The sequence below is a fragment of the Leptinotarsa decemlineata genome, unplaced genomic scaffold (assembly GCF_025532065.1).
Source record: "Leptinotarsa decemlineata unplaced genomic scaffold, Ldec_3_MD MMD2_tig00026328_RagTag_RagTag, whole genome shotgun sequence".
NCBI classification, from domain to species: domain Eukaryota; kingdom Metazoa; phylum Arthropoda; class Insecta; order Coleoptera; family Chrysomelidae; genus Leptinotarsa; species Leptinotarsa decemlineata.
Genome location: NW_027412688.1, coordinates 17933709 through 17955826, shown reverse-complemented (window position 1 = coordinate 17955826; position 22118 = coordinate 17933709). Strand labels below are relative to the sequence as shown.

General features: G+C 32.3%; 1 protein-coding gene across 1 annotated transcript in view; it reads left to right on the top strand.

Moving 5' to 3' along the window:
- The window catches only part of Epg5 (ectopic P-granules autophagy protein 5), an 84759-nt gene extending 70971 nt beyond the window's left edge, over positions 1–13788 (top strand). Inside the window, 7 exon segments of the mRNA XM_074182631.1 lie at positions 1274–1434; positions 1489–1832; positions 5943–6373; positions 7718–7925; positions 8042–8280; positions 8335–8519; positions 12830–13788. Of these exon segments, the coding sequence (XP_074038732.1) occupies positions 1274–1434; positions 1489–1832; positions 5943–6373; positions 7718–7925; positions 8042–8280; positions 8335–8519; positions 12830–12928 (1667 nt within the window). The 3' untranslated portion in view covers positions 12929–13788.
- Positions 13789–22118: the final 8330 nt, after the last annotated feature.

The window sequence follows — 22118 nt, the reverse complement described above, 5'->3', positions numbered from 1 at the left end:
AAAAATGTGGGAATCTTCCCAAGAAAGGAAGGACGTAATCAATTTTAAAAGAAATAACTTTATACATAGACGTGCCAAAAACTTTCTTCCCCAAAAATTAGTCACTCCTAAAAATATAACCCTTTCAATTCAAACAAGATTCCTTTTAGCTGGGATTCAATCAAATAGGTGAATGAATGTCATTACGATGTCATCGATGACATAAGTAGATTAAACTTATTCTATGATATAAAAATCGTAATTTATGAATGAATTGTGTTTTTTTCTTATAATGTTATCCAGATTTGTGTTGAAGAGCCCTAAGGCAAGTGTCTTACGGCGAAACATCGATGTCTGCCAGTGAGGATGACAGTGTTCCATGTAAGTGAAATTTTTACCTTTCATTTAGTATATTGTGTAGAAATACTGGGAATGATATCTGATATAATTCCATAACGAATGTTTGGAATACAAAATGAGTAGAGAAAAGTGTTTTTGTATAATTTACTGTTCATATGGAAGTATTTATTTCAAAAGAACTTTTCTTTCGTGTAATTCAATGTTTATATGAAGTAGCTTCTTTTCATGATTTACACATCTATGTATAAAGTTACTTCTTTAAAAATTTGATTACTTCCTTGCTTTCTTTGGAAGATTGCCACATTTTTTGTATCAAGATGGAGTAGTAGAAAGCCAAAAACTTTCTTTCCCAATAATGAACTTATTTATCAAACACAATATTTTTGGCATTGTGTTTTAGTAGAAACGTAATCGTGAAGTTTCAATGTATGGATTTTTTCTGCTTTCCAAATAGTTAACATGTTGACTCATCTTTAACATGGAAATCTCATGTTGATTATTTAGCGAAAAAACTATGCAGATATTGTACAATAACAGAGGCAGGAGAGGCAGCTCAGGTAATAAGACCAAAACAGGTAGTCGAGCAAACACAGGTAGTGGCAGCAACGCAGGTAAAGGGAAACATCAATCCCTATAAATTGAGACACAGAGTTCGAACTAATCAGTCTAGTTGAAAAAAACCAGGCATCACCAGAAGATGGCAAATGAGACTTTGCCGAAACGTTGTAAAAATAATCCTTATGGGGATAAAATACACAGAACACGGAGCGAAACCCAAGAAAACAGCTCATAATACTTTATCCGTGGGAATTTTTGAGTTAACATATATATATGTACCTATTTGACATTGTCGCCAATGACGTAAAATATTGCCCAATGCAATATTCATTTACGCATTCGATATTATTTTATTCATTTGTTTTTTCTATTTTAGCATCTAGTAGTATTTTGAGCCACCTCTGGCAGTGGTATGTCACAAGTTATGCCCATAATTCTGTCAAGGAACACATATTGTTACCTGTTCATCAGACTTTTCTAACTTTTCCTTGGCATAATTTTTGGCCTTCCGTCAATGACCTTGAACTTATGCTTAGGGTGAGTACTTATGCATTTTTTATAAACAATTGTAAAATAAACCTCACTTATTAGGTAGTGGATCAGTACTTGCCTGATTGCCATTCATTCTTGGGACACATCTTCATGTCGGTTCCTTGGTCGAATTGGTTAAACAACTTTACAAGTGCCCCACTCCAGTTGAAAAGCAGAGTGTATCAGTGTTTTATAAATCTACTCGTGAAATTATGCAACGAGCCCAATGTTAGGAAAAACTATTCTGAACAAGCCAACTCATTACTGGTACAAGCTGAACACTTCGACTGGACATTCTTGGATGCTTCTATTTATCAACATGTTATGGATTGGTTTGTTATGAGCTGTGATTCGTCTGTGATTTTCAAAACTGACCCAGTAGATATAGATTACAGAGTTTTGAGGTGAGATTGCTAATATAAAAAATATTTATATAAAAGAAATTTTGAAGGTAGGGTGTGAATTAAGAAAGGTCTCTAGTGAACTGTGAATCAATTTAGACTCGTCTCTGGGTTTCTAAATAAGTATCACACTTTTTTGATGAAGCTGAATATTTCATTAAATGACAGGGTATACCTGGACTGAGAAGTTGGGTTTGCCCAACAACAATGAAAAATGGAGGGAAATTATATAACATATTGTTTCTTCCTTCGCAAATGTTTAGAAATTGTTGATTATCTGTTTTGGTAAAATATTCACGGTTGCAGTTTCTGTAGAGGTCTTGTAAGAAACGGACAGTTGTTCTACGATCAATATGACAATATGACATAACCATCATCCAACTTGACTGTGTAATGAAATAATCTTAGTTTCATTTCTGGTTTGAGGATGAATGCATTGTTAAGAATCAGTTTAAACGTACAGGAAACTATGTTGTTTTTGAATTTTATTGATGTCCAAAGGAACGAGAGTAAATCTTACACTGTAGTTTGGGAGCAATTAGTTGCTGTATAAATTTACTAATTTGAATAAGCAGATATTTTCAATAAATTATAATCTTAATTTTTGAAATATTGTTAATTGTTTTGAAAACCTCTAATGAACTGTGCTGTAAAAAAATGCCAGTGATATTTCCTTAGAGGTGCAAACAAAGTCATAATCAACTATATGATTGCATAAAGAGAAAATTAATTTATGATTGATAATTTGATGGATGTACATGGCAGGAAATTATTATGAAGAATGAGAGTTGAAACTTTCTATGTTTTCTTACCACTTTTATTTGAGTTTAATGTATAAGTTTGAAAATGTCCTCATAGGACAGAAAAATCAAGGAATTACATCAAATGGTATGTGATCTTTCTAAGTTAGCCAGGAGTACTACAAATGAAATTATAAAAAGTAAATATAAAAAACTCAAATATATTTATGAAGCACTAATTAAAAAAACCAAAGCAGAATACATCAACAAAAGAATTTTGAATTCAAACAATATAAATAAGGAAAGCTGGAAAATCGTTAATGAAATCAGGAATAACTCAAAAAACGCAATAATAAATAATAAACTTGAGCTTACTATCAATAATGAACTTATTACAGATAAGTCTGGAATTGTTAATCACTTCAATGAATTTTTTCTGGGAATTGAAAAAGGTAACCCCAATATTGATGAACTTAAGTTATCCCCCCTTTCCAATATTTCATTATTTCTGCATCCTACAACCTATATTGAAGTGCAAAATGTAATTATGAAAACGACAAAAACATCAACGCCTGGAATAGATGAAATTCATGGTAAAGCTTTAAGAACTGTAAGTGACATAATTTTGCTATCCTATATTGCATATAATAGATAAATCATTCATAGAAGGAATATATCCGGAAGCACTTAAAATGTCGAAGTCGGTCTCTATAAATGAAAATAAAGGCACTAAAACTCAAGCGTAATGTTTGCTTACAATCACAAGTTGCAAAAGTCATCGATTATAGTTATTATCTGAGATTGGTGAATTTCATCGAGTACCACAAACTTATTCCTAATTGCCAATATGGCTTAAGGCAGCAAAGATCAATTTCAACACCAATAAATAAACTTTGCAATAGCATATATACAAGTCTTAATAACAAGCAAATTCCAGTTGGCTTATTTTTTGATTTAACTAGAGCATTCGGTACGGTGAACCATAGCTTACTCCTGGAAAAATTAACTCATATAAAATATAGAACACAAGTGGTAATGATTAATTCGATGTAGTCACATCATGCTTCTGTTACAATGGGAGCTCCGTAGGTTGCAACCCTGGCTCCTATTCTTTTTATACTCTTCATGAGTGATATAGAAAATTCAAATATGTCACAACAAAAAACAATAATCTATGCAGATGACACAACTCAAATGGTGGTACGAAACGAGTTATCTCTTTCCGTACAAGCAGCAAATGCAGTATCACATGAATTCTCCAAGTGGTGTAAAAATAATGGATTAACAGTCAATGTCATCAAAACAGTATTTATGATTTTCCAGCGGAAAAACATTTCCTATAATTTTTGTCCTCTTATGAAAATGGATGGCAAGTCCATTGAGTATGTAAGTCACTTCAAATATTTAGGTCTAACCATCGATCAAAATCTAACATGGGAAGTACAAATAGAAAATATACTAACAAAACTGAACAGCAAATGTTTTATAATGAAACAATTACGTGGAACTGTCTCGATGGAAGTGCTAAAATTAATATATTATGGACTTGTGCAGTCTATTTTATCTTACAGATTGCCCTTCTGGGGAAACTAAGCTCATGCCATGAAAGCATTTAAACTCAAAAAAAAAGTGATAAGATGCCTAGCTGGACTTCAGTATAAAGAATCATGTAAGAACCTACACTACACCTCACTATAAAAAAAATAATATGTGCCATAACTACAACACATGAAGGGGTAATGAATTGAGACTACCTTACTCACGTTTGGCGGTGGGACAGGACTCTTGTGAGTTATCAAGGCATCATTTATTATAACCATGCAGTCAAACTATTTGGAAACAATTAAATCGAGACTATACAGTCGCCTAGCAAACAATGTATTTTATTCTTTGCAAGAATTTTTAATCTCCTAATATAAGTCAATAAGATGCGTTTCTTTTATTTTTGTAATGTACACGTATGTATTTATTTATATTTTATATATAGCCTAGTGCTCACGTTTGACTAGTCTGATAAAATTTTACAAGTGTTATGTAATGCAATGCAATTGTAACATTTTTAATGATGAATAAATTCTAATCTATTCTATTCTAGGATGAAACTGCAGTAATGTTATTCGTTAAAAGTGGTAAAAAAAATATTGAAAGTTTCAATCCTCATTTTTCATAATTTATAATTTCTTGACTTTTTGCTGGTGGATACATATAAATGTGTACAACAAATCATTTGGTCTTCATAAGATGCTCTTCATTTAGATGCTCTTCATAAGTCATATTTATTGACTGACAACCACTTAATAATTTCAGGTACCGACTGAGTTTAATAACATTTGGCAGTATAAGTACTGGTTATTGAAACAGATATTCATGGTAGAAAACATTAGAAAGAAATTCTTATACATCTTGAATTTTTTTTTACAGCTTTGAAATGATATTCAAAGGTTGGAAATTTGAAAGTACTCGAGGTATTTTTCGATCAATTCACATTGTTAATGTGGCATCTATAATAGCAGTAATTTCATAAATTCAAAAATTATTTGCAATAGCAAAAATGTTGGTATCATCAATCTTTTTACAAATTACTATTCCAATTACCATATTGAAAAAATAAAATCAACCAATTAATGATAATCTGAGGAAAACTAAATTCCTAAAGTACTGAATTGTTTGATAAGTAAAAAACTTACGTTCAAAATTGTGCCAACAAATAATAATTGATCAAAAACTAAAATTTCCATACTCAACTCTCTTTAGATGATTGACATTTCGGAAAATAATCCTTATCTGTTTTCAAAACCCAGAACTTTTTTACCATGAGAATCACAGAGTTCATTATTACACATTCTTTCAGTCATGTAAGATTTGATCCAATTTATGAAGTATTAGTAGTAGAAATTTTATATTTTATCCATGCAAACTGTATCGAATACCTTCGATAAATCAAATCAAATGAAAGCAAGTGATTGAAAAAGAGGAATTTTCAGGAGAAATTAGTTTCTGGTAAAATACGCTTATTGACTTTCTACTTCTTCAATAATAGATAAGTTCTCTACTCTCCGTATATGAATAAAGAAGTAGAAAGTCAAAAATGGTTTTGATACTAAGATGATAAACTATTTCAATGTATCATTCTGAGAAGTTGAAAATATATTTATAATTTCTATAAAATCAATGATTCTCCTTGATTAGTTCAGATAAAGAGCAATACATATAAAGAATTTCAGTTGTTTTTTTGTTTACCTTGATGTGATCTATGGTTAGTTGAGCATTTCAATTTTGTTAACTGGCAACTCGCTTTCTGTTCCAACATGCTACCATTTTTTTCTAATGATAAGTGTTTGAACGCCCCACTAATAAATATATTAAATTTCAGCTTTTTAAAAACTGTTGCCTCGTACAACAGTCAAACATCTACAACGCCAAATGAAACTTTGCCAAAGAGACTGATTTATATTAAGAGTTATATTAAATTACTATCAGTGTACAGCAATAGAAACAAAAATAACATTTCTAGAAAGGAGCGGGATATATATCTCCTCATAACAAGGCAGCTCAATGATTTAGAGTGTGCAGTAAGTAATGAGGAAGAGATGTTACTGTTACTTAGAGAACTAGAATGTATTTTAAATATTGACAATATCAGTAAAGCGTCTCTTGGAGCGTTTATTAAATGGATTGAAAACAAACCTGGAAATGGAATTATTGTTAAATCTCTGTTGAGAACCTTAGGATCGGCTGTGAAAGATTATGAAATTCTTGGTGAGGTGTTGGAGGTTACTATCAACAGTTACTTCTTAAATATAGGTGAGGAATCATAGTGATAAACTGATGTATTGAAGTTAACTTTGATGGCTGTAGTCTTACAGTAATTTAAAAATTGTTAGTGTTACTGTCTATTAATACTATTATATTGTAGTTAGATACTTATTAACAAGCTTAAAATACAGAAATCGTCCGAATAATCATTATTACTAAAAAATTGATTTGTTTTATTGATATTTGAGATTACTTTGTACCTAATGTGTTGGAATATTCAGTTTTACTTGCACTGTCAGCTTGATAAGGTATGAATTTGAATAAATGTCGAAATGTACACTTGTACCTAGATATTAAAAAACAAAAATATAACAACATATAACCTTGAAGAGTGATAACTTTCACAGTCGGGAATAACTATCTAAGATATTTTCTAGGTTAGGTTAGGTCTGAGGGTTATTATGCCTGACGTTTCGTCTACAACTGCGTAACTATCAAAGATGAGACATTGGTCGAAGTGCTCTAGTTACCCCTCACAGCACACCTTTGATAATGTCTACTCAGCTGCAGACGAAATTTCAGACATAAAAATCTGCAAACTACGAACAACAAACCTGAAAGTGGCTTCGACAAGATATGTAATTTATTGATTAGAAAATTGATTTTTTATTTTCAACATCGATAACCTTAAAAACTATTTGCTGATCTGATATTTGATATTGAAGAGTTTTCTGATTGCATTTCAAAATTTTGAAAGTAAGCAGGTAAGCAAAGAGGTAGAAAATGTAACAAGAATAATTTTGTTCAAATTCGTTACTTGTGTGTTATTGCAAATTAGGATATATGTTTTCTATAGCTGATGATCTGCTTTTATAAACAACTTCTAGTTATGTTCAATCAATATTCTTTACAGAATATTAAAGCTGAAAGTATGAAACTTTGGATCAGGATACGGAATGATTAAAAAATGTATTATCAAAATATGAAAGTATCAGATAATATTGAACAAAAGCCGATAAAACCTCAGAAAATATATTCAAGAAACCCTTCATTATGAAATTTTTACAGTTTAGTGAAAGTCTCAGTAAGTGTTTATTGAATACTTTATGGATTTTCATCAAGTATTGGTCGATTCCATCTCATATCAGTAAGAAAATACTAAAAATAAAAAACTATTGGAAATTGATTAGAACGTAATTATTTTAGTTAGCTGTTATACTAACAATAAACAACTGGAAACATGGAAATTATTAAGAGAAAATAGTGGCAGCGATAAATGCTACAAAAGTGAACTTTCATTGTTTTAAAGCTGCAACACTATGTACTCGTAGTAAATAAAAAATGAATCTTCTATTCTGAAAATATTTTTTTAATTTTGTTATTTTATTTCAGTTTCAGACAAGTTTGAAACCACTTGGAGGGAAGTCTCAGAACTATTGAATATACTGGTATCAAAACAGACTGAATTAGAACAAGCAATTCTGAATAAGGGTTGTTTATTAACACTTAATGCCATTTTTATACAAAGAATAACCAAATACAGCGACACCGAAGCTTTATTGAATTTATGTCTTGATTGGATGATGCGTATAAAAATCAAGTAGGTAATGTTAAGAGGGTTTCAGAATTGTCAAACCAAGACTAATTTATGAAAAATACGATATTCGGCGGCCTCTATTAAACTTGGTCTAGGTCTTACTGTTTTAATTTTTTCAGCGATTCAACAGAACAAAAAATGCCACTGATTTGGTGTGGATTCCTCATGTTGGTCTTACAACATTCTCAAAAAGATGAGCCCTATTGTGCCGCCGTCTTGCACAAGTTTTCTCAAATATTGTTACAAATATCTGAGGAAAAAGGTGCCAGCAAATGGGGCAGAGGATTGTTGAGTGCTATTGGTCTGAGCAGACAAGGATTGTCGGTCCATTTTAAATTTATTTGTCGAGCTTTAGCAGGTATATCATTGGGTGAATCAAATAATTTGAAAATTTACGAAGATTTCATTTTAGGTTATGTTTTGGCTCAGCTTCCAGAAATGAAAGGAGAGCCCCAGGTGATCAGAAAAGAGCCTAATGCACCTGCCAAAGTAGGTCAGTCAGGCGGAAATAATGAATGTGTGAAAGTGCTCCTGACCCTGGACTTTGGACATTCTCAGGGAAAAATCAAGGATTGTGCAGAATTGGCACTCAAGCAAGTAAGTATTTTATAATAATGAGAAATCAGGAATCAAATTTGTTTTGCTACTTTTGAAGATACAGGAGAGACATATAAATCACGTGTTCTACAGTTTTGGGTTCGAATATGTGTAAATTCATTTTAATTGAATGGATAGGGTGAAAATAATACTTCACAATTTACACAACACCAACATTTAATGGTAACAGCTGTTTCGACATACTGTGCCATCTTCTGAGCGAGTTATAAAACAGCTGTCAGCATTGAATGTTAGTGTTGTGTAAATTGTGAAGTTATATTTTCACCATACCCATTCATAAATCATACTAAACACGAGAATGATACCGGAATACATCAATAATAACTGAAAATATGGGAATTATTTTTGATCACACGAATTTTTTTAATGGAAAATTTTTATCAATTTATTTGCCTGACTAAAGAAGGAAAGCGCTACATGGCATATTGACTTGATGTCATATATGTATAAAGGCTGAAAAAGAATTTATTATACAAGTCGCTATTCAACTGTTTATTGAGGCTAATATTTCCAACAATTAAACAATTGAATATCTTCTCTAGTTTGAATGGAAGGTGGCTTAAGAATTTTAAATGACATCTTGTAGATTTTCCAGACCAGTTTCTAGAACAAAAAAATTCTTTTTAAAAATTTATATCTTTCTTAACATAATTCCATACATACTCGTATATACTCCATTTGATTTCTGAAAAGTTACAGGATAGATTCCAATCTGCACCTGACTGTCAATCGAAAAACAGTAGAAAGCAGAGTGTTTGAAATTTCTAGGTGTAGTACTGTATAGGTAACTAACGTTCATACAGGTCCCTTATTGGATCCAGTGCTTCACATTCATACAAAACATGAGCTGTTTTCTATGCCTTTGTTGCATGGTCTGCAGTTGAGGTGTTCGTTGTACAGCCCTACTCTGTTCAGATGTCCTCTCAGTGGCAATGTTCAGTGAGTAGCTGTCTAAGAACATTTTTCTGAGCCGATCTCTGCTGTATATAAGCAGTTCCTCCTTGTATTTTCAGAAGGGTCTTTTATGAAGGTTTTCCTATGTGTGTTCTCGGGTATTTTTTCCCAGTACACTTTGTTTTTTATAAACTCACTTCCCAATCTGGTTTCTACCAAAGATTTTGGTACTTTCAAAGCTTGTTCAAGTCCTACATATTGAATTGATGATCTGTATCTAGCACACGCATCAGCTTTTTGGTTGCCCATGCAAATTCTGGCATCCAATATAGTCAAAATATTTATGTCCTCCAGTTTATTCAGTTTTTCGAAGCATTTTCAGACCAGTCTTGATGTCACTTTTGGGTTCATCAGTGCCCCAAATGCAGGCTGACTGTTCTTTGAGGCCTCAAATTATTGTCCTTGCGCATAATAAGATTGCACACATTTCATCCTGGAAAATTGATGAGTTTTAACCGAGCAGTTAACTGAAATCTGAACTTATTTCACTCAATAAATTCCAGATCCTGTCCCATAATCAGTTTTTGTCCGGTCTGTTTACCAGGTGTTTATCATTTTATGACTTTAATCACGAGTTTTGACATACTCAGAATATTATATTTTGGGCTGGCCCAATCTACCATACAAAACAGTTTAATTTACTATGTATCCTCAAGATACCATTTCGATTTACGAAAAAACTATAAGAATACTGCATATTGGTCTTATAAATTTCTATTTAGAAAATCATCAATAATGGGTGAATAAAATAACAATCAAGAAATGAAATACATGTTAATCATAACTTATGATAGTCCTAATCCTAATATATCCTGTTCTATCCTACTGTTCTATTGCTAAACAGTTGAGTAATACAACACAGGACAGTCTTATTTTATATGACACTGACCTTAATGAATTGTTCAAAACACTTCATGACATTAAAAACAAAAACACGGCCGGATATGATGATATTTCCATTAAGATTCTTTTGAATTTACCACTCACTTACTTGAATTTACCTCATTCAGAACTGGCTCATTTCCTTCTTCTCTGAAGACTTCCGTTGTCATTCCACTACATAAAGGTGGTGATTTAGATAATCCCTCCAATCTGCGTTGTATTTCCTTAATAACGACTTTAGCAAAAATTATTGAGAAATTAGTCAAAGTACGTTTAGATGAATTCTTAAAACTGCACTGTATTATAAGCAACAACCAGTTTGGGTTTCGGACGGAAAAAGATACAAATTATGCTATCTTCTCTTTTGTATATAAAATTTACTCTGAATTGAATGCTGGTGAAGTAGCCGTCGCAATTTTTTGCGATATTTCAATGGCGTTTGATTGCGCCAATCATAAAATTTTACTAAAAAAACTTCATAAATATGGATGTAGAGGTGTAACGATCACTTGGTTCGAATCGTACCTTTGAGGTCGGAGTCAAATGGTGAGGACAACGGAACTCTCGGAGAACAGGGTCATTGAATCTGTAATAGGCCCTATTCTATTTCTGCTATATATGAATGACATCTCTATGATTGAAATATCTGGTAGTTTCACTCTATTTGCGGATGATACTATAATATTGTGGAAAAAAAAAACTCAGTGGAGCTAAATAAAATAATATCATCCGAATTGAAGAAGGTGAAGAGCTGGTGCGATGCAAATTTACTCTCTCTCAATGGATACAAAATGAATATAATATCATTCAAATGTTCGCTTGATGAAATTTCAATATACGCTGCCATATTACAAAATAAATTAAACACAAAATTTCTCGGTGTATTCATTGATAGTAGGCTGAAATTTGATGAGCACCTTAAATAACTCAAGAGTAAGATCTCCTCCGGATGTTATGCAGTGGGAGTGGTTTCAAATGAGTTGGGTTTCCATATCGCAAAGACTTTTTACCATGCACTTATTGAATCTCGACTACGTTATGGAATACCTTTTTGGGGAGTATGCAACTCATCCCTTCTCTCTTCTGTATTGATATTACAGTGCAAATCTAAGCAACATTCATTTCAAAAAGGCGGTGAAAAACCTTCTTGTTGATAGACCCTATTACAGTTTGGAAGAGTATTTTAGCAAATCCTTTTAACAATATATTAGCAATTTATTCTTTGTACTGTCACTTTATACATGGTGGTATTTTATCAATACATTAGGTTCGTTCCAACCTTGAGTCACAAACAGATTTCCAACTGTTAGTAAATCGTTGACAACGCGCATGTCTGGTAAATATTGGTTTCTGATTAATTTGAAATTTCTGATTGGAACAGCTGATAGTTCAACTGAAGTTTGGCATGGAATTTCAACATAACCTTCAAAAATAATTTGGGAAAGAAAGTTTTTGGCTTTCTACTACTCCATCTTAATTCAAAAAAAGGGGATGAGGGAATCTTCCAAAGAAAGGAAGGAAGTAATCAATTTGAATGTGTAGATCATGGATGTGTAGATCATGCAAAGAAGTAACTTTCAGACACAAACTGAAAGAATGTCCTCCTGAAACAGCTAATTTCATATAAACATTGAATTACACGAAAGAAAAAAAAATTCTTTCGAAACAAATACTTCTATATGAACACTGAATTATACAGAAGATACTTTTCTCTACTCAGTTTGTATTTCAAACATTCCACAACGAATGTCACTCCCAAAAATATAACCCCTTCAATTCTTTAAAAGTAAATCTAATCAAGTGTATTCCTGGAGAGTAAAAGAAAGTTGCAGTATTTTATATCTCTATTCTATTTACTTATCAACATGGAACTGGGAGGTCACCGCAATAATTAATTTGTGTAATTAAAGATGTTCATTTTATAGGTTCACTTAAAGAATTCCCAATTTTTCCTGGGCGAGCAAATACATAATTTATTTTATAACAATTTTTGCAGGTTATGTTGTTTGTAAGTTGCATGAACATAAAACAGAAACAGTAATACGGAATACGCATGCGTCAGATTGATGGTTAGAAGATAATCCTCAAACCATTCTGATAGATTTCGAACAGGTTTGAATCTTGGATGGAACAGAAAACTGATAGTTTACTAATGGTTGGAAACTCAAGTTGGAACGCAATCACATTACTGCGCAGAATCCTGACTGTCAGAAACTGTTTCTGACGCTGGTTGGAACGAACCTATTTTTAAAACTTTTTTTTATATTCACATTTATACATTTTTGGAACTTTTTTATATCTAAATTTATACTTATTTAGTACTTTTTCTATATTAACATTGTATTTCTTGGACTTTGTCAAATCTTCTGACAATAAAGTATATTTTGATTTGAGTAGATTTTTCGAATATAAATATTGAAATATTTTTATGGAAAATTACTTTTTTTTTTCAGATACAGGATTCAAAGAACTCTCTTCATAATGCAAGACAATTTGTATTTCTTCTTGTGAGGCAATTTTATACTAAACCATATTTGAAGGACATTGGATAGTTTGGTATATGTAAAACCGTTGTTACATATGTTATTTTTGTGACTCGAACAATGGATCGTAAGATGTCAGATTTTATTTACTTTATATCATCTACATACTGTGAAGTTTGAGTAATTCATGACATTTCATAGAATAAAGCCATGTCACATGAGATGAAAGCTAGGGTATAATGTTAGAGCTGAATTAATCAGAAGGTATCTTTCCAGCAAATTATTAGTATTTGGAAAAATTATTATCATGATTTAAAATTTACTAGTTAATAAATAATGTATGAAATTATTTGTATAATTTTATATATAGAATAAAAATATGTTTAAACACCCTTTTATTATATATTAATTACAAAAATGGTAATTTCATTCCATGACAATTAAGTTATTCGAAAGTTTGTAATTTTGTAGTGTTCATACAAATATATTTGAGATTACATATTCCTCATATGTATGCAAATACATATTTCTTCAAATGGTTAAATGATATGCGAGAAAAACTCCAGGATTTCTAGATTGGAATCAAATTAATTGGTACATTCAGAGTGTGTTTCAGATTTTGAAATGGTTCTAAAATTTCACAAAAAATCTACTAGTATGTATCATTCAAATAACATCTTTTTTGGGACCAAATGTAGATGCGTTTGCTATTTTCATGTATTTGTAAAACGTTTTTTCACATGATTGATTAACCATTAGTTTTGTCGCAACTAATATCTCGGATGGGTATTTTCAACATAATTCAGTTCTAGGACAGGATGGCGTATTTTATATTTCCCACAATTGACAATGATGAAAACTTTATACGTATTTTGGTGATAGAAGTACCATTGTAACTTATTGTTGAATAAAGTTTATTTTACACTCAACCACGTGATTTATTATTTTACATAATATATATTTCTCTTCGATTTGCATTCTTTCACATGAAATGCACTATTACGTTTTAGGTATGCAGATAAAATGCTCCACTCACTAACATCAACTCTCATATGCAATGCTTCATTTATGTCTTCATCTCTGTTTGTGAAAATGGAAAATTGAAATTGAACATTTTTAGCAACTGTTTTTTCTTCAAAATTAACTGCATGCAAGGGAAAAAAATCCAGGCTTCAACTTTGAAAATCAACAAGGTTTTTATATAAACCTTGAAAAAATTGTTAACCCATAACTCATCTAACAAATACATACAGAAATATTTCCAAATTTATTGAAAGTTCAGATAATAAAACTATTTTTTGAAGAAGACAAAAGTGATATGAAAAACTATCGACCAGTTATACTCGTATCAATTTTAAATTATTATTGAATGAAAAATTATTTTGTTCTTCATCAGATTCTTGAATTTGAATTCACTCTTGATTATAGTTCTTATATGAAGTGGTGTAGCTCTTTTTCCTGAACTTTACAGAACTATCTGATTGATCTGAGGTGACGCAGTGTTGAACAATATTGCTTTCAAGGGTGTTATTACGGTTGATAGATCCTTTCGAGTGCTGATTGATCAACAATATGGCTACCCTTGATGAGTTGAGTTTCCGTTACCTACGTTAGGTTTCTTTTCAGGCCAAATTTGTTATAACTTTTTCCCTTCATAATATAATTGAAGTGACACTTTGAGTAACTAAGTATGTTTGATTTGTGTCAATCGCCTAAAAAATGTTGAGGATATATAAAAGCTATCTATCTTTATTTATGACTAAAAATCCATATTTATCTTCCGAACATTTTGTTTTTTGAAATTGCTCAAATGTCACATCAGGTGACAGGAGATCAGAATGAATGCGGCTGAGGTTCACATCAACTTGTCTAAATATCACAACGGCACTGGAGAATATGTATGGAATAGATTGAAGGAATTCACAGTTTTATGACGATATCACTTAATGTATTCTCGTTGTTTCAGAGTGTCCTTATAGCAGAAAGTAGTGAATAAGTATTTGAAGGATCTAATGTTCAATGGCATTGGTGGAGAGGTAATCGAAGATTACATACAACTCACAAAAATTTGCAAGTTATAGAATTGTTTCCAGTTCAACAACTGCAGCACAAAGGAGTGGCATTGGAAAACTCACTGTCCCCCTTCATAGCTAATCGATTCATTTTACATATATATATATTTACAATAAGACATGTTCTTTCTCTTATCCTCTGATGTACCTTCACTTTCCATTTGATATTTCTCCAACATTTACTTCGATAGATAAGGGTAGACGGGATGTAAAAAGAGCGTCAGGTCTACTTCAATCATCTGCTGGCAATATTCATATAAATTGATCACTCCAGAGCCATATTTTTTACAGATGAAGGCTGTGACAATAAGGTCATAACGTATGTCTCGACTCCAGAACTCGATGGACTTCATCAGCGATAGAGCAGATATTGATGCATAGTTTGACGTATGCGACGCCTTTCAGCTTATGTTGTTCATTTTACAAGGCATCATTGCTTTGTCAGTATCCAAACATGTCGCTTCTGGATAATGCCCGCTTTCACTATTATTGAAATCATGCTGAAACGGAATAAAATAAATATTCTGGCAAATTGAATTTAACCATGTCTTAGCACCGGAAAATTTCGAGAGTTCTGTCCAATCTATGTGATCATGAGTTTAATTTTTGATAAGTTTATATTCTCAAAAATTTCTTTCGGAATTGTTTGGTAATTCGTTTTGGAAGCCATACTTTGGATATAGTGTCACAACTCTCATCCACCAGGATACATATTGCAAAAATTGCTTCCAGGTGATCCTGAAATGCGATTAGAATTTTGTGATTGGCTAATAAGACGACCTGATTTTCCTGTTTTACTGGAAAATGTAATTTGGACAGATGAAAGTACTTTTACGAATTATGGGATATTCAACCAAAATAACGAACACATTTGGAACATAAACAACCCAAGCAGTTCCGAGAAATTCGACCTCAAGTTCTATAAGAAAAAATAAAGTTGAGGATGGTTGTCGGAAGACGAAACGTCGGATAGCAGATCTGAAAACACCATTATGTAGCAAGGAAAAAGTGGCAACGTGGAAGTGCAATTTATTTTCAAATCCTTCGAAAAATACAGCCAGAAAAAAATTAAAACCATTTTCCGAAATTTCTGTTTTTTCCGGATATCTCCAGATATACTCGGAATTTCAGAACTTTCTCAACGGCATATTGCCCCAATTTAACTATTTTCGTATCTCTCATAGTTTCCGAGATCCCAATGGCGAGGATCGAATTTGAAACACCCTGTATATTGATCAATAAAGAATTTTTTTACTCTATACATTGATGATGTTCTTTTTATTTTACAAATTTCATTATTTTGCTCAATTTTCGCTTATTACTATATAATATTTCGCCCAATTTTCATCTAAAAATTGATATTGAACAAGAGTGCTGCCGAAACAGCAATGACAGTGTTAATGAACGCACTGGTCGACGTTGGTTTGCGAAATTTCGTTTCATCTCGAAATGGTCGACCTACAGTACTCTAGGACGAGGATTTGATTACCTTGGTAAAGACTGACCCATCACAAACAGTGCGTGGGATGGCGGAAGAACGGGGCGTCACCCCCATGCGGTTTTTGATGGTTTGAAACGTTTTGGAAAGATCGAAAAGCTTGAAAAATGGGTGCCCCACGTTTTGAATGATCGATACAAATTGTCACGTTTCGAGGTGTGTTCTTTGCTTTGCGTCACGTGTGATGAAAAGTGGATACTTTACAACAAAAGACGTTCAGGACAGTGGTTGGACACCGATGAACCACCCAGGCCCTCCCAAAGGCTAAAACACACCAAAAAGACCTTGATTACTGTATGGTGCTCAGCGGCTGGTGTATTCCACTATAACTTTCTTCAACCGGGCCAAATCATCACCAGACTTCTAGCCATCCACATTTTCAAGCACTTCGGTAATTTTCCCACCAACTGAACCTTTGCCAATCAGGACCAGGCAAAACCGGCCTTCGTCGACTTCATCGAATCTCGAGCACATAATTTTTATTCTGACTGACTTAATCGACTTGTGTTACGTTGGCAAAAGTGCAGTGATTCAAATGACGTTGGTTTCGATTGAATTGAATAAGTTTTCACTGAGATATTACAGTTTGAAGTAGACTCATAAAAACGGACAAAACCTTTTGAAACAACCCAATAGTTGGATGGATTTATCATATCGCGTGGCCCAGCATTGACATTTTTTCAATTATATAACTTTTATCTATAGTCAGTGTGGGTTATAAGGTATATGCTTCATAGCCTCAGTTTGCTGCATTATTGCAATATAAGATTCCAAATAATCAATTTCAAATATGGTGAAATTGCACGAAAGTAATTTTTTGTGGAGGATAATCAATTTTTTATCGACTTTTTTTGGGTATTTTCACCTTTCACAATCTGGAGAACATTATACAGGTGTAGAAAGGAAAAACATTTTAATTTATCCCGATAAGTTACTGTGTAAAATCAAAGTATTTTTCACAAAGAAATAATACAATACTTAACGTTTAGGAGGCCAAAATCTGCCTCGGTCTTTATAAATGGACAAAAAGTTTTTTAATATATACAGTTATTCCTTTGCTGATTATTTATTTCTCAACTTCTTCGACAGATGTCAAAGAAGTTTTGAAATTTGAATTATGTCAATGTTGTTGATAGACTTCTGAAACATTCGATTTAATACACCCACTATTCAAATTTTTGACAGAATCTAAATTGTCAGAACACATTTCAACATCAGACAGTGAACAACGAGTTGAATTGAACAATACGAGAATGATTATGAATCTCACTCTAAGAGATGTAAATTAAAAGAATCGTCGTATATTTTCATATCTGTAGAGAATTGTATTTCGAACAGCTCCTCAGAAATAGATCGTACTTGGCTACCCGTCTTGAAAAAAAATTTGGATAGTGCCGAAATGGTAACAGACTGATATCGGAGAGCACCTGAAGACGGGGCAGCGTTTGGTTTCCGAAACGTAAGGTAAGTATTGTATTATTTCTTAGCTATTTTTAATAGGCAAAATTATTAAACACGACAAGTTACTAATGAATAGAACATTTTTATTTGTGAAAAATGCAGTAACTTCTCGGATAAACTAAAAAGTTTGCCCTTTGTACACCTGTATAAAGTTCTCCATTATAATTTTCATATTTTTTCAGATTGTTGCCCCATAAAACGTTGATGAAAAATCGGTGAAAATTATTGTAGAATATAGAATATTTTCAACTGGATTGCTCAGTAGGTATACTTCAGGGGAAATACTCGCTGTCACTTGGGAACACTTCTATTACGACAAACCTTTATAGAACTCTGTAACAGGAGAGGGGGACAACTTCTTTATGACGGGCTATGTGTTTAACGTCAATCGAGTACATATTCGAAGCGACTCAGTTGCGTCTTCAAAATCATATAACAGTGTGATTTGGTGAAGGTCGTTTAAAGTCTAAAAACGCACTCCGAAAGTCACCTTGAGCAAGATATGTGACGCGATTTAAGGCCATTCAAGGTGGAATCCCGCACGCTCAAAGTCACTCCCTAAAAGTTGTGTGACGTAGCTGTGCCATCAAACTTAAATTGACTGAAGGTCATTCAAAGTCAAACCAATAACGCACTCTAGAAGTCACCTTGCCGTTTATAACGCATTTGTAAATTGGTCAAGATCAAATCAAACACTCTCAACGTTACTTTAAGTCGCGTGACGTAAAGTTCATTCAAGGTCAAAATCGAAAGACATTCTCCAAAGCAACCCTGGATTATGTAACGTCAAGTTGTTTCAAGGTCAAAGATGGACGGCGTCTTATGGCCAAATCCATTTATAATTGAATAGAACTGGCCAAAACTTGATGAAAATCCATATTAAAACTCATTAATACAGTTTATTGTATGATTTTTCACTATAAAAGGTTTTACAAAAACCGCGACACGTGTTTCGCTATACAATAGCTTTCTCAAGCGTTTTACGTTTGAGTTTGAATCCATTTATATTATCTTTTCCAAAACTTCGCAAAATAGTACATATTCCTTCAACGCTTTGTCATGGAATTGGAATGAAACATTCATGCATTTTATTTCATAATCAATATATACTATATAGCCGAAATTCACTAAAGCAAAAATAGGAATACAAATAGTATATTTTTTCAATTGAAAATTTTTGACACGGGTATAGATTTATCAGTAGATCCAATTTATCATCCGAATCCACCGATTAGATACAGGTCTGAAGCATTGATAAGATATCTGAATTTTCTGATTAAATCGGTCGTCACTAGATGAAGACCAATAGTTATTTCACAAACTAACCTAACGATTTGATCTTCACAAAAATATCACAAACATTTCAAAAAATATCACGTTTCGCTCTCACTATAGGTTTTTCGTAGTTTATAATATACTCAGTATGTCATACACTACACTACATGTGATATTTTTTGAAAATTAAGTTTGTGAAGATCAAATCGTTAGGTGTAGTTTGTGAAAAGATACCGGAAATTCACCTCAGAACTGCTTCGGTAAAGTTCAGTTCTAAGTCAATGTCACTTTATCAAACATGAGAGTATACATCATGTAACCATTTCAAAAATGCTTTCGCTGTAAGCATTTCTTGTAACATCCCCAAAATTGGTTTAGTTATAGACCTATCCATAATAATCTTTATGAACTTATAGAACAGACTGTTTTAGAAAAATCGGGAATACTGAATTTGAGATACGCAGAAGCTTTTTATAATTTATTTTACTTCTACCTACCTATATGACTGGCTACAAAGTTCTAATTGGGTCAAATTATAAGGACATTCGCACCTGTAGATTCCAAATGGTTCACAAGTCAAGTGTCATTCCTATTATTCAAGTTCTCTATTGTTTTTATAAATACTGTGTTTATTCTGATTTAAAAAAATATTTTTATGAGTCAAATTTGTCGCTTGATTTCTCGTTAGGGTATTTGAACTGACATATTTTTTTAGATTAGATAACTTTATGATCCTAATCACTATCAAACCATTTTCAATAGAGTATCAAATTGGGTATTTTTGAATTCGAATCAGGTGGAATGACGCTTTTGCCAAGGAATGATAAATCTGAAGGAGTAGGTATCGTGAATTTATTCAGGGTCATGGATGTCTACTTCTACGACATAGCCATTGAGATAAACATGATAATTCGCCTATTTGTAATCGTTAGAACATGCTGATTGCATTCAAATAAGAAGTAAAAAATTGGGGCTGAATCATCTAAACAGTAATGGTTCCGGTATGAGATTAAGTAACGCTTATGGATGAATGATTTATCAGTGAAGGATTTGAATCATTTGTGTTTATAGGCTCCAGAATATAGGCTTCAATATATTTTCTAGTATAGATTTGCCTTGTCGGGATTGTGAGAGATATAAAATTGCAATCATTCAACTGTGATGCACTGTTTTAAACCTTTGGTGTAATAATGATAATTACTGGAGTTTTATCCTAACACTAAACAGTTATTTTTAACACTTCGACAAGTAATTGAATCACCAAGTGATCATCTTCAAGTACAATCTTCCTCTTGAAGACAGTCACTTGGTGATTGAAACACGTGTCGAGGTGTTAAAAATAACGGTTTTGAGTTGGGATAAAACTCCAGTAATATTCATTCAAATGATGTTGCAATGATTTTCGTTTGTCACAAAAATACATCAAGCATCCATCACAAAAATGACCCTATATGCCTAAGAGATGGAATTTGCAATATTTGCAAATACATATTTGCAGAAAAGTATGCTCGATATTAAACTAACTCTTGTGAGTGGCCCCTCTTTTAAACAAAACTTATAATGTGGACGAGAGATATACGTGAAGTTATCTCAACAATGACATTGCTGAAGGTCGTTCAGTCACTTTGTCAAGACCGTTCAAGGTCATGCCCAAAGTCATCTTGGCTGTAAGGTCAAGGTCATTTCTAGGTTCAGTGGTGGTGAGAGATTCCGAAATCGGTATAAACCAACTCCTTTGGAATAATGATCGATAGGCATCTGAAATAGGATCATCAAATAACTTTTATTGAAAAATGAGAACTTTTTTTTCAAATTCAAATTTGTGAAGCAATTTTTCAACAAAAACTTCCCAATGATAGAACATAACTACAATGAAAACTCTTAACAAAGATATTTAGATTATACACGGAAGTTTCTTTCAGATACAAACTGAAAGAAAAAACCTCTTTGAACAATTACTTCCACATGAACACGAGGAGGAAAAGTTCTTAAAAAACAACTACTTTCATATGGACATTGAATAACACGAAAATCACTATTTCTCATTCAGTTTGAACTCCGAATATTTTTTATGGAATTGAAACATATTATTCATAGAAATAATACTCAACGTAAAATATGAAATAGCATTATTACAAGATTTAACTTACATGGAACACTATCATCTTTAATGGTACACTTCGCAGTTTCGGGAGAAAACACTTGTCTTATCTCCTCATTAGCACCGTTTTAAGATAACATTATAGGTCGAAATACTCTTGTCATGATACCCAGTCATATGAATTCCTTTTTGATTGAAAAGGAAAAGGAAGCTTTTTCACTACTTGAATTCATGATCTACAACACATCTTTGTTAAAAGTTTATTTTGAACATAATTGATATCTTTCTTTCTTTGGTAGTTTTCTACATTTTTTTTGTATAGAGAAGAGGAGATTTAAAAAGTCAAAAAGGTTTTATCCCAAACTAATATATCCTGAAAAATCTTTTTTAATTTGAACATTCTTTATAAATTGACAGAGGTATATTTTTAGGACAGAATAATTTTTTGAAAAGAAAGGTTTTGGATTTCTACTTCTCCATCTTCACACAAAAAAATTGTGGAAAACTTTCAAATAAAGGAGGACAGCAATTAATTTTAAAATGAAGTTTTTACAAAGAGTGTAGATCATGCAAAGAAGTAACTTATAAACATTGAAATATATGAAAGAAAAAACACTTTAGAAACAACTACTTTCATATGGATATTGAATTATTCAAAACACTTTTTCTATTCAGTTTGTACTCCACACATTCGTTTTGGATTTGTTTCAGATATCATTCACAGGATGGCTACTGATGGTACACTGATGGCTACACTGTTTCGGAATAAGATGCTTGCTTTATTGCCTCTTCAGCACCAATCTGGTTAACATTACAAGATGAAGAACTCAATTTATTCAAAAAATGAATAGG